We start from the raw sequence: 16922 nt of genomic DNA on the forward strand, positions 1-16922 counted from the left end.
GCCATCAGCAGCCAGCTCAAGATGGAAACTTCCCCTGTGACATTTGCAACCGTGTTTGCAAGTCCCGCATCGGACTTCACAGCCATCGAAGAACCAATCTAGTGTGACCCCCAGAAAGCGTCGACCCACTTCATCACCCTTTTTCTACGCATTAAATGACGTCTTCGTCGGACTGGACGGACAACTTCAAGCATATCACAATTTACATAGAAAATCCTTTTTAAAGTTGAAACAAGTTAATGGTCATCTCAACTACAGGCTCCACTTTTCACTTTTGTCCTAACTTGTCTCTCTCTCTCTCTCCTTCCATGTTCTGGCATCCATATTTTCTCTCACTTCCTCTGTCCTTTCCTACCTTTCTTGCCCCATTTGTCTCATTTTTTTGGCTTCTGCTACCCAGATTTTATCTTCCTGTCTGCCCATGGAAAACAGAACGACTGGTACGCTCGAGGGCTCACATTTCCCAAGAAAAATCTAATTTGTGCTCATCATGTACTCGCACATAAACCGCAGCAAAGGTTTTATATATGAAATGTAAAATTAGGGCCGATTGGAGCTATTTCCCTCTCAGTCAGTGCTGGCCTTTTGCTAGCCACAGCAGCAGCCTGCTGGCTGAAGCGATGGGGGAAATGTTTCCTTTTTTTAGCCTTTATTTCACCTTCACTGTCGACTAAGAACGACACGTTCACAACGACAAGAGGCGAAAGCGTGCTGGAGAGGAAGTGAGGTGAGGTGTTTCACAGTCACAGGGTTACAGAGGTGTGAAAAGGCTTTTTCCTCGCAGCCTTTGTCGAGCTGTTGACTGTGTTTTCCATGTCGACTATGTTTTTCTGAGTGGCAGCGTGACTGCTTCTGTGGTCAGCCACATCGAAAACACACACACACACGCACGCATACGCGCACACACACACACACTAGAGGTTAAACCATGTTTTGGAAAATCACTGCCCACCTCAGACCTCGTCCGACACGCATTCCACCAAAGCTGACAGACATGTTTATTTGATGATGATAACAGATCCTTTTTTTGCTTCTTCTTAGAAAGTCTTGGCTTGATTTCAGCTTCGTATGTTGTGTAATATCAATGTTATTGAAATAGCAACACGTTTTGTTGATGCATTTTTTTTTTTTTGCACCTGTGTCCTTGGTGATAAAAAGTCTTTGCAACAACAAATACCGGGTCATAAATCAGAGGAGCGACACATAGAGCCAGAGGAGGAACAGCCACAACCACAACAGGTGTCAAGAGGAAGCCATTTGTCTTCCTGTGTGTGCGTGTGCGTGCGTGTGTGTGTTTTTCGTGGTGTGTCTGTGTGTCATTATACAAAGCCTCATTTGTGATCAAACTCCTTCTTATGGCTTTTAATCATTGCAAACAAGCTTCTGCAAATTCTGCTTCCACAGGCTTCTATTTCAAAATGTGGGGTAACACGAGAAAAACTAACCTTTATTTGAAAACTACTTTTATGTCCTTTAGCTCATATAAAAATACACGGCTGTTTCATCAACTTACAACTTCACACATTGACTTTGTTGACAGGGAGCTGCAGAGGTGCTCAGTAGTCTAGGAAAGGGGGATATTTAAGCACCACGGGCGGCACATTGACATCAAGACAGACTGTTGATCTGCCCGATTTGTACATCCTGAATTGGAAAAGACTTGCTACTGCCAGTGTGTTTAAAAAAAAAAAAAGAGTTAAGAAAACAATTGCGCCAGTGAGTTTGAATGGCTGTCAGCCAAGCGTCTCAGACACCTGGGCCCGGACCAAACAGCTCTCCCCCTGTTGGAGGGAAAAGACCCACCGCTATGGAGGTCGCGGTCGGTCAAAGGCATCTGTGACTGAACACAAAGATATTCTGATACGGCTGAATGCAGCAGCTTGAGGTTTTATTAAAATGCCCCCCCTCCCCCCGGTCCTCTCCAAGGGAGATGGTTGCAACACTGTGAGATCTCAGGGGAGGGCGGGCGGCAGGGTTGGCACCGCCTGTCAGTCGGACGGACGTCACCTCTACGTGCTCGGCATCTAAACAGCGACTTCCACTTCTGTTCTGACCGTGTTCATGCGGGGAAATCCTGATTTCTTTTGTCAACAACTTGTCAACATCTGCTAAGTGCTCATTGCTGTGGTGTTTTTGCACTTCACCTCCTGGAGGTCACCTGTCAATCACACAGCACAGGGAGGTCTGTGGCACACTCTGTTAATGAAGCTTGAGTTTCTCCAAGTTGTGCACTCAGTGACTCAGTTCCTTTCCTGTTTATTCCAAACAAACTGTAGTGGAGAAACCCATCAGTGCTGTGCCTCTGAGAAACAGCCAACAGAAAAGCTTTTCTTAACTGTGTACATGTTCAACCATCGGCAAAGGAGGGCAGTAAAAACAAACATTTATTTACAATGAAAATATCAGCACAGATGCACATCCGCCACCATCGTCAGTCTCAGTCAGTATGTATCCAAATGAAAGCGCAAAAATGCATTGAAGCGATGTCAAGATCACAAGAACAAAATGTGTTGATCTAAACCGAACTCTAAAGTCAGGGTGACCAATCACGTGAAGAAGAAGACGAAGAAGAGGATGTTAGCCAATCAGAAGCCTGAAAACAGCTTTTACCAGAGGGCTATCTGACTCGGATGGTGCATCAGTCGCTCTGTCCCGAATTTGGACACCTCTGTTCCTAATTATAGTGAGGAACAGTGTAGGTTTATATGTAAACATGCAAAAGGTCAGTTAGTGGTTAGAACCAGCACTATGTTGGCCACATCCGCTATTGCATGAAATGTCGCCTCATTTGTGACACATCCCGAAGGAGATAGGGGTGCACTCTGACATTACAACTTAAAAACTCTGTGTTTCAAAAGATCAGTTTTTACTGACATAAAACACAGTTTGCATGTGGAGAAAAGGCCAAAACACAATGAAAAAGCTACACCTGTGTACATTGGTTTTTATGGAGTTGGGTTTCTCATTGCATTGATTCAGAACAAACAGCCTTTTGATCCTTTGTTTTATAATCTGTACGTTATCTGAACATTCATTTTGCTTTTTTCCTACATCCTGTAATACCAAGCCTTAGACTTTTAATCAACCCCATCCAACCAACTGAGTAAACTTAGCTAACAAGGCTGCGAGTTGGAAAGTGTAAAAGACGTCCTACTGAGTTTAATTCGTCTGGAGCCATAATCTCTTGAGGGAAAATACTGAAAGGCTTTCTCCAGGATCATTACTTTTCTGTTTCTTTACTGGATTCAGCTAACCCTCCCATGTAGACCAAATCTTTTATATAGCCAAAGACTATAAAGTAGATTCATAATGACAGTAAATTAAAAAGACATAATGTGCAATTGCCACAGGTTTAGAGCGGACGCCTGAGTAAGACATGAGTAAATGTGTGCGTGTGCTCGCTGGCAATATCTTAATTAAAACAACATTTTGTTGACTAAATGACTGTTTGTGTGGTCAAGAGTTTGCTCTTAGTTTTACAGAAACTGAAAAAATCCTCACCCCAATAGGAATGATCCTCATTTTGGGATTAAATATCTTTATATTGAAAGTTTAAAAAGCGCTGTGAAGAAACAACAAGAGGCTTTCCTTGCTGGTCTACAAACAAGGCCTGGAACTGACACGGTGCATGTGACAGGCTGCAATAAATCCTCCAGGTCTTTTCCTGTCAGGGCTTGATCATAACTTGAAAAAAAAGGGAGAAGTGGAGTAGCATCACACCTTCCTTCAGGAGCAAGTTAAGCCCCTTCTTCTTCTTCTTCTTCAAGACAACACTGCGATTACAGTATCAAATGTTGCTTCTGTTTGGGGAAGTGATGGCAGAGGTGAGGAAGGAGAGCCGGCAGCAATTTTCTGGGCTGAGCCTGAGTTAAAGGGGTGTGTGCACATTGGGAAACCAGATGTCACTCCGGGCAGGTCGGGAGACAGGTGATTTTAACAAGCTTCTAGCTCCGAGCTGACAACAACCGTGTCCTCCTGCATGAGCTCCCCACCTCCGACTCCTCCCCTCGACCCTGCCTCTCTCTCTCTCTCTCTTCTCAAACAAGTCTGAAATCCCAGGAATGTAATTAAAGTCAAAGCGTCAGGTAGTCAGACCTAAAGGTGCCCAATGGGCCCGTTCGTGCATCACCTCTACAACGATGTGCTAGCCAATCGCAAACGCTTGAGAAATCAAACCCCTCATTGAGTTTTCGTAGCAGAAGTCACAGTACTGTAAATTACAAATACCAAAAACAAAGAGATAAAGCAATGGCTGAAGAAGTGAGCTCATAAGCCAGGTGACCAGTATGATCCCTGGACCAACAGGATACACCTGGGAGGGGAAGAGGCCGAGCTTCAGCTTGAGCGTTTGCTTTAATTGTTTTCATGTCAGTGGCCAACAAATAAGACTGTGGTTGAAGGCCAACAAGGCAACTTCCAGATGTCAATGTTTGTGTGAATGAGAAAGCATGAAGCGTTGTGTTGACTAGAGTGTTTACAATCACCAATACTACCCTCAAAGCAACACCATGTAGTTTTTCAACCTTCATAATATATTTATTTAAGACCCATGTGACGGTACATCAACTTGCGATAAGTTTAATGACACATCTGCCATATCCTGAAAGGGGTGTGCAGAGCTTTAACTAACACAATGCAACTTCGGATTTCAGGTCGACACCTGTGCACACAAAACACAAAAGTTTTGCGGTGAAAGGAAAACGTGTCCTTGTGTGGACGGGCCCTAAAGTTGTGCATTTCTACATGGGAGTCTGTAGAAACTGAGCCTCAAGTGGCCGTTTGAGGAACTGCAGTTTCTGGCACATTTTTCAGCCACGTGTTCATGACACATTTAAAGGTTCCTCTGCACACTTTAAAGCCCGGTTCAGAGAATTCTGTGTTTGTTTGTTTTTAAAGCGAGAAATGAAATTGTACGAAAATACACAATTGTGCTTCTTTTTAGTGACACTTGGTTATGGCTAGCTTGTCAACAGTGTCATGTGACTGCAACCATAAGGCAATAAGGTTTAAACTTTACACAGGAAAACAGGCCATGGTTGCAACAAATACTCAGAAAACAGCAAGAGGCTTTATAAAGCTAGAGTTTTATTCGCAACATCCTGAACCTGAGTTTAGCAAGCTGTTTATAAGATGAGGCTGCAACAGAGAAGACCCCGACCAAATCCCTGTTGAAGCTCCATGAATTCACCACCTGCAGTTGACAGAGGATTTGTCACACGACTGCGAAGCGTCCATACGACCAGTCGACAGATGGAGAGAGGTGAGCACACAAGTGAGAACAAGAGAGGGAGCAAGTCACGGTGTGTATGGCATGAGAAGTGAAACTGAAGGCTGCTCAGTCGCCTCTAGTTTCAATAAGCATCTTGCTGTTGATTTACGACCCCCCTCATCCAGCTCGCTCCCTGGCACTGTCAGGCTTGACGCACGGCTGACCGATGCCCGTCGGCTGTGGCTCACCCAGCTGCCTACTGCATTAACAGTTAGCGTGCCAAGTCAAATATAATGGTTCCGTGCTCTGTCGCACAGAGATGGAGAGGTCCAGCTACTCTGTGTCCATACCGAGCCCATGCCATTCATTCCTCCGGGTTATATAAGTTTTTAACTGTGCCAGAAGACGGGGGGTGCAGGAGCTTGTCATGGGACTGACTGATAAAATATATCGTACAGTATATGTTTCTAACATACAGATATATGATTGTATAATACTGCATGTGACAGAATATCTAAGGTTCCACCTGTTGTGTTTATGACGGACGAGTTTGAGATCATTGTTTGGTCGTTTTTATTTGTCAAACATGGATTCAAGACAGTCTGGGTTTACTGTGTTTGAAGTCCCAGGGAAAAAGCTAGAGATATGATAATTACATCTTTGTAAGTGATATTTCCATCATCATATCTATTGTTTTCATACTGTATTGTTTATCTCAACGGCCATGTTGGTGTTATACATTTCTGACGTTTGGGATGTTGTTGTTAAGATTTATTCCGTTTAAGATTCATACATGTGAATATTCAAAGGCAGGCCTATTGTTTTCAGGTTTTTTTTTATTTAAAGGTGTTTATTGTTGTGAACTGATGGAAACGTCGATCACCAGTAGTCCAAAAAATCAGGGTGGATCCTGGATCCTAAAAACACTACTTGCAGTAGTCCTGGTTTCTCTTCACTCTCTCTATCTGACACCAACAGACTGAACAAACTGATCAGGAGGGCCCCTGACCACCGTGGCAGAGAGGAGGATGCTGTCCAGGCTCCGGTCTATCCTGGACTATGTCTCCCCCCCTCTCTACGACACGCTGGCCCAGCAGAGGAGCACCTTCAGCAGAAGACTCCTCACACCCAGATGCACCACAGAGCGTCACAGGAGATCTTTCCTGCCTGTGATCATTACACTATACAACACATCCCTGTGAGAGTCTGTCACCCCCTCTCTGTAATACGGACTCAATCAGAAACAATCTGTTCTTTGCACCTTTTTACGGTACTTTGCACATTATTACAGTACTTTTGATCTGTATCTATTACCATTGTAATTTCGATATTGTGTATATATATACTGTTTTATACTTCTGTTTTTACAAATATATGTTATCTGTATAATATTGTTGTTTGCATGGCTGGAGTTTGAAACAAGGAGTGTGTCAACATTTACTGTATTCACTGCAATCTCATTAATGTAAAGTACAGTGATACACAGTGTTTCCCTGCAGCCGTGAACACAAACATCCAGGGGAAAAAATGATCTGCTCCTTTAAAAAACTGGGTGTTTTTTTCTGGTGAAAAAGAGGAAAATGTTGAGCCGCTCAAATAAAAAACTGTATCTCTGTAATGTGTCACATCTTGAAGCATACAGTGACATATAAGAGTGTAAGAACAGCTGGTGAAAATGTGACCAATCAACAGTCACAGTCAGTGTGTTTGGACATTTACTTGTTTATTTACTTGGTGATTTGCTGCATTTGTCCCTCGGCGCTCTTCTCTCTTAGCCACGGCGTTATCTTTAGTACTGTGTTGCTCTGTTATCTGTATCCTGTTTTCTCTCAAACTTCCCCTCAGTGAATATGGGAGTTTAAAGTTTCATCTCATCTAATCTGATCTATAGTGTTGGTATGTCAAATATAATCCGTATGCACGTGAGGCCCGTTTTTTTCCTCCCATCTATGAACTCTTATCGGCTCGACTGTGGCATTTCTCGGAATTTGTGTGGGGTTTCGAGATCTCGATGGCAAGTGACTGCAGACCTCCATTCCATAGATGAGATGCTACACCAGAAACCCCGATGTCAAATGCAACACCTGATAGCGGGGGATTGGTTTCTCACCGCATACCTCCTCCAGGTGTACGCTTGCTTTAGGGCTGCTTTTTGGGTGGGGGCTGCAGAGTCAGGAATCAGGGAGAGAGAGCGTGTACTTTCAGGATACGAGCAGGCCCTATAGATAACCCCTGACTGCCCTCGAGAGGATCATAATGTCAAGAGAAAAGACGGAAACACCTCAACACCTCGCTGTCCTGATCAGACTTGATTTTGTTCAACAGATTTCTGAGCCGGCTGAAAGAAAGGCTGGGGTGTACACATTCACGTGTGTTCAAGCGTTAAGAGCAAAAGTAATTCTATATAAGATTAAATGTGGAACAATCAATGAAATAACACTCTAAATTGTAAATTAATAAAAGCTTAAAAGCATTTCAATTGGGGGTCTTTTTACCCCCCGACCTGGTTTTCAAGCCAGTTAAAAAGAACAAAGACAAACATCAAATTAAGAGATGTCTGATGTGGATAGTGTGTCCATGTCAAGGGGACCCCACCACTTGTAATAAGAAGCTGATGGAGGAAAATAGGCTCAAGATCCAAACACTTGCCTCCTGCACTCTCTCAGGCAGTCATATGAGTGAAAACAACTCACCACAGATTCTTTTGTACATGGCAGAACTCACAAACATCGTCAAACAGAAAGCATGACTGGGACAACAATGAAATCTGTGTTTTCAAAGTCTGCAGAGGCACGCCGTTTAAAAAAACGGTTGTTTTCGGAATCAGGAGACCGGCACGCCGTTTCTGTTAAGTCTGTGACCTTTGAAGTCTAAATATACAGCTAGGATTTATATTAAGGTGAAACGATATACTGTACATCTTATGGGATTTTGTTTTCTTCTGTTGAATGGTGTATGGACTATGACGACAAACATGATTTCCCTGACAAAGAACAAGGCAGATATAGAGAGAACCACACCCCGTACAGAAAACTCTCAGAAGCTTCATATTCTGCCGTAAATAATGCACGCAAGCTAACAGCGGTGTTTGCCCAAGAGATTGTTTGCCCAAAAGGTGACATATTCTTTTAAAATTAGCCCCTTTTTCTTAGTTTCTTAGTTATTTTGCATGGTGGAGGACGGTAGCAGTTTCTATGCTCAAGACAATGTGAATCACGCAGCAAACAAACGCAGAGAGACAAATCTATCACACAAAGGAGCGTTTGTACGACGACTCCCAGTCTGCTGTGAGATCACGAGGGCGCTCTGTGACACAGTACAGACATGACACAGACATCATGGAAAAGCACAGTAACATCTCACTGCAATGAGGTTTCTTGTTCTGGGGTCAGCAGTTGTCTTAAGGTAGAAATGCAGGCTTGTGACTGCTGAGTTTCCAGTTTGAATCCTTGGGCCCGAGCACCATTCGCATTTAGTAATTAGACTTAAAACTTTAGACTTTAAACTTGATGTTTAGTAAGATATGAAATTTGGATGAGCTGACACGTAAAAAGTCTGAAAAGTTAGTCATTAAACTGATATCTCAAAATGAGATGCCGTTGATTATTTTAACAATCAGACCACATCTTCAAAAATAAAAAAAAACTGCAACAACACAGCAATTATATTTTTGTTGGAGGCGCAGGTACGATTTTAAAATGAGTTGGACTTGGGGCATATCACTCCAAGTAGTAGTAGTATGAAGAAAAAGGGACGCTTGTTTTTCGGGATGGATCCAATTGAGAACAAACTGGAATCGGAAGCTTATCGATTCCTTTTAATCAATATAGACATGTTTTTCTAACAGTTGCAAAATTGACATGGCTCTGTGTGTGTGTGCGTAGCTTTAGCGTCTGTAAGCGTTTTAAGAAACCGGACTGTACATATATTCTTTCTTTTGGGGGTGGCTACGGTTTACGGTTTCTGTTCAGTTCTGACGTTTCCTTCATGTCCGTACTTGTGCTTTAGTTGTGATTTAAATATGTGAGGTGTTTTATTGTTGGGGACTTGTCAAAGACAAATTTCTGTCCCCACTTGTGGCAGACAATAAAGCTTTCTATTCTATTCTAGATTCAGATAATATAACAGTTGTGTTGATGCTGAAAACCTGAAAATGGATCAGGAATAAATAAACCCGATAAGGAATCAGATCGATAAGCAGAATCGATAATGGCATTGGTAACAATAAAACCTCATCACTTCCCATCCCTACTCGTTTATTGGTTTGTTGTGGCCTGTTTTTAACACAACTCAATACAAAGATCTTTTCCCAGTGCAAAATATGTGGATGGATGTTTTTTCCTGTTGCACTCATAAATCAGTCAAAGGGAATGTAACTTACCTCTGCTCCAGAATACTTGCTGGTCTGAGTCACCAGGTCATCAAGAGACACATTTTGGGCTACGGGCATGTTGCGGAAGTGGAGCGAAAATATCTCTCGTCTGGTTGAAGCATCAGGGAGAGGCACATAGACGATTCGGTCAAGGCGACCTGGACGCATCAGAGCCTGTGGGATGGAAAAAATAGTGTAAGCCTTTGGTTTATCTTCATATTTCATAAACTGTCAAACACAAGTCTATCAAGGGAATCACAATCAGAAAAGGAAATACTTTAATAAACCCAGGGGGAAATTATTGTAGGCTTTAAGGCTTTCACATCAATACTGAGCATCAGTGAAATCCTCTTTGGCTTCTTGAGGGTAACACGTTCAACTAAAATATAATTATTTAAATTCATCACATCTTTTGTACATGATCACTTTGAAGTCATAATACTACTGTCAGGACACTATGGCTCTGAACTTTGATCTCTTAACTGGTTGCTTTGCTACGGTGGAGATTGAGGAACTGAAGCGTCCTTTACTCCTGCATTGACCGTATGCCTACAATGCAAACTGAAATGCAAGTTTTCCACTTCTAGCAGTCAGCGTGGAGACAAAGTTGACTGTTATCTGTTAAAACCCTCTACTTCCTACAGATCACATCTCCGTGACCCCAAAACAGTCCTTGAGTACCCAAAGCCGCCGCTGTCTCGCTTGTCAGACGTCATTAAGTGGCAGGCGCCTCTCCAACACAGACAGGCAGACAGACAGACAAATATGCCGTGTCTCCGTTCACTCTCCTCAGCCAGGCCGTGACAGGCAGTGGTATGGTGTGGTATTGTTTGGTTTGGGATAGTGTATCCATTTGACCAGCCAGCTAGCTAGCTGAAGAACAGCTGAATTGGAAAATGGCAAAATGCATTTGACCCGCCGTGAATTAGCATTTCATTTCATCGCTGGAATGGAGAATCACCAGAAAAAAAAGCATCAACTGGAACTGACAGTTTCATTGTTGTTCTTCCCCCAAGACTCATTGAGGCCTGGTTGTAAAGACAGTGGAGCCCCTGGCTTTGGGCCAGACAGGCCACAGCAGGGCTAAACCTTGGCCAGCGGAGACGAGGCAGGAGACACACGCAGACGCAAGCCATGCAGGAGGTCACGTCAGGAGTGATCAGTGAAGGTTGGAGGGACTGGACCAGCAGCCTTTGAACTCTTGTTTACATAGACATCATACTGCTATCCCTGCTTCTCTTCATGCATCGCATATCTCCCAAGCCTGACAGCCTCCTTGTGTCTTTTATACTGTATGTGTATTGGATGGACATTTATAGTATGTTGATGGGTAAAGCAGGACAATCTGCATAGGGTATGATTTTAGTCATGGTGGCATTAATCCAAGTACGGCTGAAATAATAAACTTTCATTTAATTCAAGTTATTTATCAAGCAAAGTTGTCAAACAGTTGCATGTTACAGCTTCTGAAATGATTCTGAAACCATTCTTCAAATCAAAAAGTAATTTAAGGATGTCAACGTCTCTCAGAGAAACTGTCAACATTTTACTTTCACTATTCTTCTTTGGCATTTTAAAGACCTAAGGCTTTATTCTAAATATTACTGTGACAGCGGAAATAATAATGAAAAAGATAAATGAAAGATTGCGTTTTGACTTTGATCCTGAACTTTTCCAGCCAACATGGACAAGAAGTCATTGAATTGCCCAAAGAAATGGGAATTTAAACATCCACGACAGACCTGGAGGTGTGATTGTATTGTCACATGCTGCTTCCATTGTTGAAAATCAACTTCAACAACAAAGACAATTATAGAATTGCAGCCCTATACTCAGGGTATCATGACAAAAACCATCAGACAGTCATTTCCATGCTATATTTTAAGTCCATATGCTTACAAAGTACAACGGATGCAATTTTAAGAGTTTTATTTTATGATTTGCTTTATGTCCCCTCTGGATAACGAATTCCCGTTTACTGGGGCGATGGACCGTTTCCCTGCCTTTTATCTGTTGCTTTTTTGTGTTCCTGTGTATGTGTATGGAACATAGGAGGATGGAAACTGGAGACAAACGTTAGTAGCTACCCTTAGGTAACCACAACAGAGCCATGGCTGACAAAGGAGCAATGGATCATAAAAGGAAATGTTCTTGTTTTTCAGGTCTCTGGATTCTTCCACTCGTTTGAGGAGAGGGTCTGGCTGTCGATGACACACCATCGGCATGAAATGGATTGAGAGGAACAACGTCACTGTGATTCAAAGCAGGGAAAGGATATCTGTTGGGGAGACCTGCTGGGAGATGGATGGATAGCAGGTTTGAGGGCAGCAACATTACATTTTTAAGTCATAAGAGCTTGGGAACTTGATAAGATGCATCTGGCAAAACAACTATAAAACAGCACATGTGAGTTAGTTTGATGTCACAGGTTAGTGGGTTTTGTAGGTTTGTGTGTGTGCAGGGGGTGAGACGGATGCAGCGCGGATTGCAGTCTGCAGTTGTTTGTCATAGGAGGGTGGGGCCAGTGGTGGCAGTGCATATTGCACTACACAGAGGACGTGCCAGGGACACTTCCTGAGTTGCTCTCCCCTGGAAGAATCTGGCGGCAGCATGCCAACACAAACCTGCTGACCCCCGGCTAAATAACTTGCACATGCACACATTCTCATGCACACCGACAAACAAATGCAATTCCAGCAAACGCTCCTCAGCTTGGTCTTTTTAATTCTGCATCCATTTTTGTACTGCAAAGACGCCGCCTGCTACTTTATCAGCTGTTAATTCTCTCCACACACATAATGGAGAAGTGCCCGTGGCTTCCAGGCACTCAGGCTCCAAAGGCTCCAAGGCGCTCCCAAAAAAGCAGAGCCGACCCTCAGCTTTGAGACTGCTAAACTCATCTGACTGCCCGGGAGGGAAAGAAAGGTTTTTTTTTTTCTTTCCTCTCAGCAAGAGCAGGGGGCCCATCCATCACTTAACAAGATACACTTCCTGTTCTCAAGGATCCGGGGGTGGGGGTAGGAGAAGAGGGGAGGAGGAGGAGGTGGGGAGGAAAGTGAAGAGGAGGAGGTAAGGGGGGGACCCCGAGAGACAAATACTTGGCTTGGCATGTCGGGCAAGCGTTGACGGGCTCTTTTCGTAACGGCATCATTCCACCTGAAGTCTTGGCTCGACACTGGCAGAGGGCAAGAATAGAAGGAGGGAGGGAAGGGAGGGGAGGACAAAAACAGCCAGACCAAGAGACCCAGACAACCCACTTGAGAGGACTACAGGACCAGAAGTCTGCAAACAAACACAGATAAGTGGCGTGGGAGACAGAAAGCCAACCATCGAGAAAATGCAGTTGGATAAATTCTCTGGTTTTCCTACACAAGTCTGCCTGACAGATCGCATCCACCTTGTTGCACCACTGACATGATAGGCATCATTACACATGAGCCATTAGTAATTAGAAATGCCCCTAGGTAAGAAATACCAACTAGCTTTAAGTCAACATTGAAGCATTTATACACGACTAAATCTGGGCGAATGCGTGCTGTGTGGACTACCCTGCAGAGAATAATCAAGTAAGAGTGCGACGGTGGGAAATTTGTGAAAAACAAGTGGGGCTTACGCTTGATCAGTCAAGCTGATCAAAACATGCAAAGAAAGAATACAAAGAGAGAGAGAAGAGGAAAAAAAACCTGGTCTGTTCTCTCTGCGGCAAGTTTCACTGGCGATAACAACAGTAATCATTCCAGGCATTGCAATCCTCCTCAAGAAGTGATTACCCCCTAATGACAGACGACTTCCTATCTGCGAAGGCCGGTACCTCTCCCTAACCAGCAAGGAATGCTGGGAATCTTGGAGCGTTGTTGCTGAGCACATTCTTGGCCTGCTTCAATCTGACCTGCTCTGAGCTACGTCTACAAACTGTTTACAAATGGATGCCCCCGCAATTCAGGTATCTTATTCTTAGACGGAAACGTAGACACGGTGCGGTTAAATCAAGATCAGATCTACTTGTTGCTCACACTCCCTTCAGATCAAATGAAATAATGAAAGGAAACACTGGGTACATGACACTGAACATGATGACTAAGTTCTTCCCTGCACATCTGGTGAAGTCTCTCTTTTCTTTAAAAGCTCTTTTTGTTGGTGCTTTTTCCAACGTGCAGGATGATAGCAGGCTGTCTGGCTGAATAAGTGGCTTGCCTGAGGAGACATGAGTTGACTTTGTTCCCTGCCTGAAGGCATTTGCTGTATGTGGTTTCCTAACTTGTCAGTCCACAATCCTCAGAGGCCTTGGTGAGTCATACTGACTCGGAGATGGGCCACCCTGGATTTATGTAGAACACACACCAAACAAAAAATGCAGAGAGCGCGATGGGAAACAAACGCTCACTGAGAGGTCAGAGAGGTCTTCTTCTGGAGTTCAGATTTGGGAAATGAATACAGGGTACTGACTAAAGACCAGCGAATGTTGGCTATTACCAACAATCTTTTAGGTATTATAGTCTGTCTACTTTAACAGCAGTCTACCTTGCAGTTAAATAAGTTAAAGTAGCTGCTAAAATTTGGGATGTAGCAGCCAATCGACGACAAGGTTGTGCCTTGATCGATTTCCCATTCTCTTTAGGGATCAGCTCGATTTCAAGACACAAGTCCTAAGGCTTCGTCAGACTAGGTCCAAACACTTGAATCCAGAACCAGGTTTGTTTCTTGTGTGGTTTGAGAGGGAGTTTCTTTCACAGATGAGAACCCTTTTGAACCTTACATACAGTATATTGTGAAAAATGCATCCATGGCAAGACTGTAAGGCCTCCACGGCACTTCTGTGATATGTGCTATTTTTTTTTTTGCATATTCCATAACAGGAAAGATGCTCATCATTATTTAATTTGTTCTACTTCTGTCCTGTTACACAAAAAGCATCAGAATCCAGTCATGTCCGGGTGTGAGTATATCAACGCAGTAGAACCTTCACATGAGGTGCACTTTTTGTTTAACGGACTCATACAATTGCGTGTTTTGTACCTTGAAATCTTCACTCAACTTCACATCATGAAGATCAGGCACCCAAGCCCTGAAGTAATTGCAATGATTCCTCTAATATGAGTGCATTTTTATTGCTGATACACACTGTTATTCAGCTTCTGGTGCATGAGACTATTGGCCTTTTGGTGTGAACTCCAGGAGCTTTTTTTAGAGGCAAACCTTTGCACCACACTTTGAGGTCAACTGCACTTGGATATTGGTTTTTCAGTTCCTTCAAATCCCACATTTATTGACTTGTGGAAGAAGATTTATACTAACTTCTGAATTGTTTTGCACACAACATCTTTCTAAGAAGAGAACAAAACTTTGGATGAGGCGCTCAACCTGCTTTATGTCAGTCCTGATTTTGATGTGGAAGAGGATCAGAGGAGGAACAGAATGGTGAGAAAGAGAGAGTAAATCAAAAGAGAGAGAGAGAGAGAGAGAGAGAGAGAGAGAGAGAGAGAGAGAGAGAAAGAGAGGAGGGGAATGACAGGGAGAGCGAGCGAGTGAGAAACAGAGAGAGAGAGAGAGAAAGAGAGAGAGAGAAGCATAGTTGGCAACGAGTCAAAAACATGAGAGGCTTTCACTCTGGATTTTGCCCTTGAGTCAAACTTGCATCCGGCAGGCGAGGCCACCGTGTCCAAGAACCAAATAACTCTGGCGCTGTTAACCCCATACTGTCCCAGATACAGCCAGGAGCAAGTCAAGATTTGCAGTTTTAAAATGAGGCATAAACCATTTGAACAGGTGATATATGTTCTTAGGAAATGACTATTTTGGCGTGATAGAGCGACACATTCGGGGGTATAAAAGAAAAGACGGCAAATTATTATATTCCTACAAAATACAGTGAACTAAAAGGGAACTAAAACAAATACATGTTGGTGTGGAGAAACATGTTCAAACTGAGTTCACTTTAAAACACTTTTAACGAAAAGGCTTTACAGTAACATTAATGGATCATTTTCAGCAAGCCACTCGATTCTATAAGAATGCCTATGGACAGTAGGTGGTAATTCTGTGTTTTAAAGTGATGATAACATTGTTCTCCCCAAAGTAAATCCTAAGAACAAGGCAACAAAAACAATGAAATACAGCTTTTATGATGCAATCCATTTACCTTGGGAAGTCCGAACTGGGAGTTACGTCACACCCAAGTTGACCACGTTCCAGTTACAAAGTCGGTAAAACGGGTTAGCTAGGCTAGCCATTGTTAGCAATACCAGCAGATAATAGTGCATTATGCTGTATTTTGTGTGTGGCAACATGTCCCAAGGTATAAGATGGGCCATAAGACAGAAGTAAGACTAAACCGTGTGTTCCTACAGCCTTAACTACGATTGATACTGGGCACCGCCATGTTGGATTTTGAGGTTAGGGCTCTGGGAACTCAGAAACTCAGAGTACCAGTAGAAACTTCTGACTTCGAACTCAGTCATTCTGACTTCTGAGTTCAACTGGAACAAAGCATGAGACAAACTTCTAGCCAGATGATCTAAATCACTGTATTGGCATGTAAAAAATGAGAGAGACCACATCCCAACTATCGTAGTAATCCCTACCGTAGACACACACACATTGGTAAACCATGGGAGTAGAAGGTCTTTAAAATGTGCTGACTTCTTTACAAAGAGTATGGGTATACACATTTTCTGACATTTTATCTTTCAAGTAAGTTAGGCTGATCTGGGCTGTGTTTTAAATGATCGATGATTTCAGCAATTAACTCTTTGAGTACCACGTTTAACACAGTTTGCTGTTTGTTTTCGTCCTACAGTGTCATGAATTTACACATTTTCATTTTTACTATGTGTGGCCCCAGCAGGAGTTCAGACCCTAATACTGCCAGGACCACAGAGGTGTGTGTGTGTGTGTGTGTGTGTGTGTGTGCTTGTGTGTGTGTGTCTGTGTGAATGTGTGTATGAGAGTGGGTGTTGCTGAGCATAGAGTCATTACAGAATTAGATGTCACACCTCTTTTACCTTTTATGGTGTGTGCATGTGTGTGTGTTGAGGGTCCCAATCATATGGAGACCAGGTGAAGAGGCTGAGATGAGGGGGAGGGAGGGCGAGGGAGGGGAAAAAGAAGTAGTAGCAGCAGCTGTGTTGCTCTCCTTTTGGATCTGGGGTGGAGGGCGAAGGGGTGGTGGTGGGCGCTCACACTCCTACAGCTGCCCTGGGGGCCGCAATAAAGTCCCTGAATCTGTCAAAACAACCTCGACTGGCTGGCTCTCACACCTCCACGAAAAGAAAAAATGACCACCGCCCAAAAAGCAGCCTTATTTTGATAGGAGAAGGTGAGCAGAGTGTGTATACGTGTGAA

The 16922-nt window shown here is 43.3% G+C and overlaps 1 protein-coding gene across 1 annotated transcript in view; it reads right to left on the minus strand.

Moving 5' to 3' along the window:
* The window catches only part of afg2a (AFG2 AAA ATPase homolog A), a gene marked incomplete at its 5' end in the record, with an annotated part of 119395 nt that overhangs the window by 12025 nt on the left and 90448 nt on the right, over positions 1 to 16922 (minus strand). Inside the window, one exon of the mRNA XM_083915651.1 lies at positions 9591 to 9755. Within this exon, the coding sequence (XP_083771777.1) occupies positions 9591 to 9755 (165 nt within the window). The remainder of the gene's footprint in view (positions 1 to 9590; positions 9756 to 16922) is intronic.

Source organism: Echiichthys vipera, assembly GCF_963691815.1.
Source record: "Echiichthys vipera genome assembly, chromosome: 6".
NCBI lineage: Eukaryota > Metazoa > Chordata > Actinopteri > Perciformes > Trachinidae > Echiichthys > Echiichthys vipera.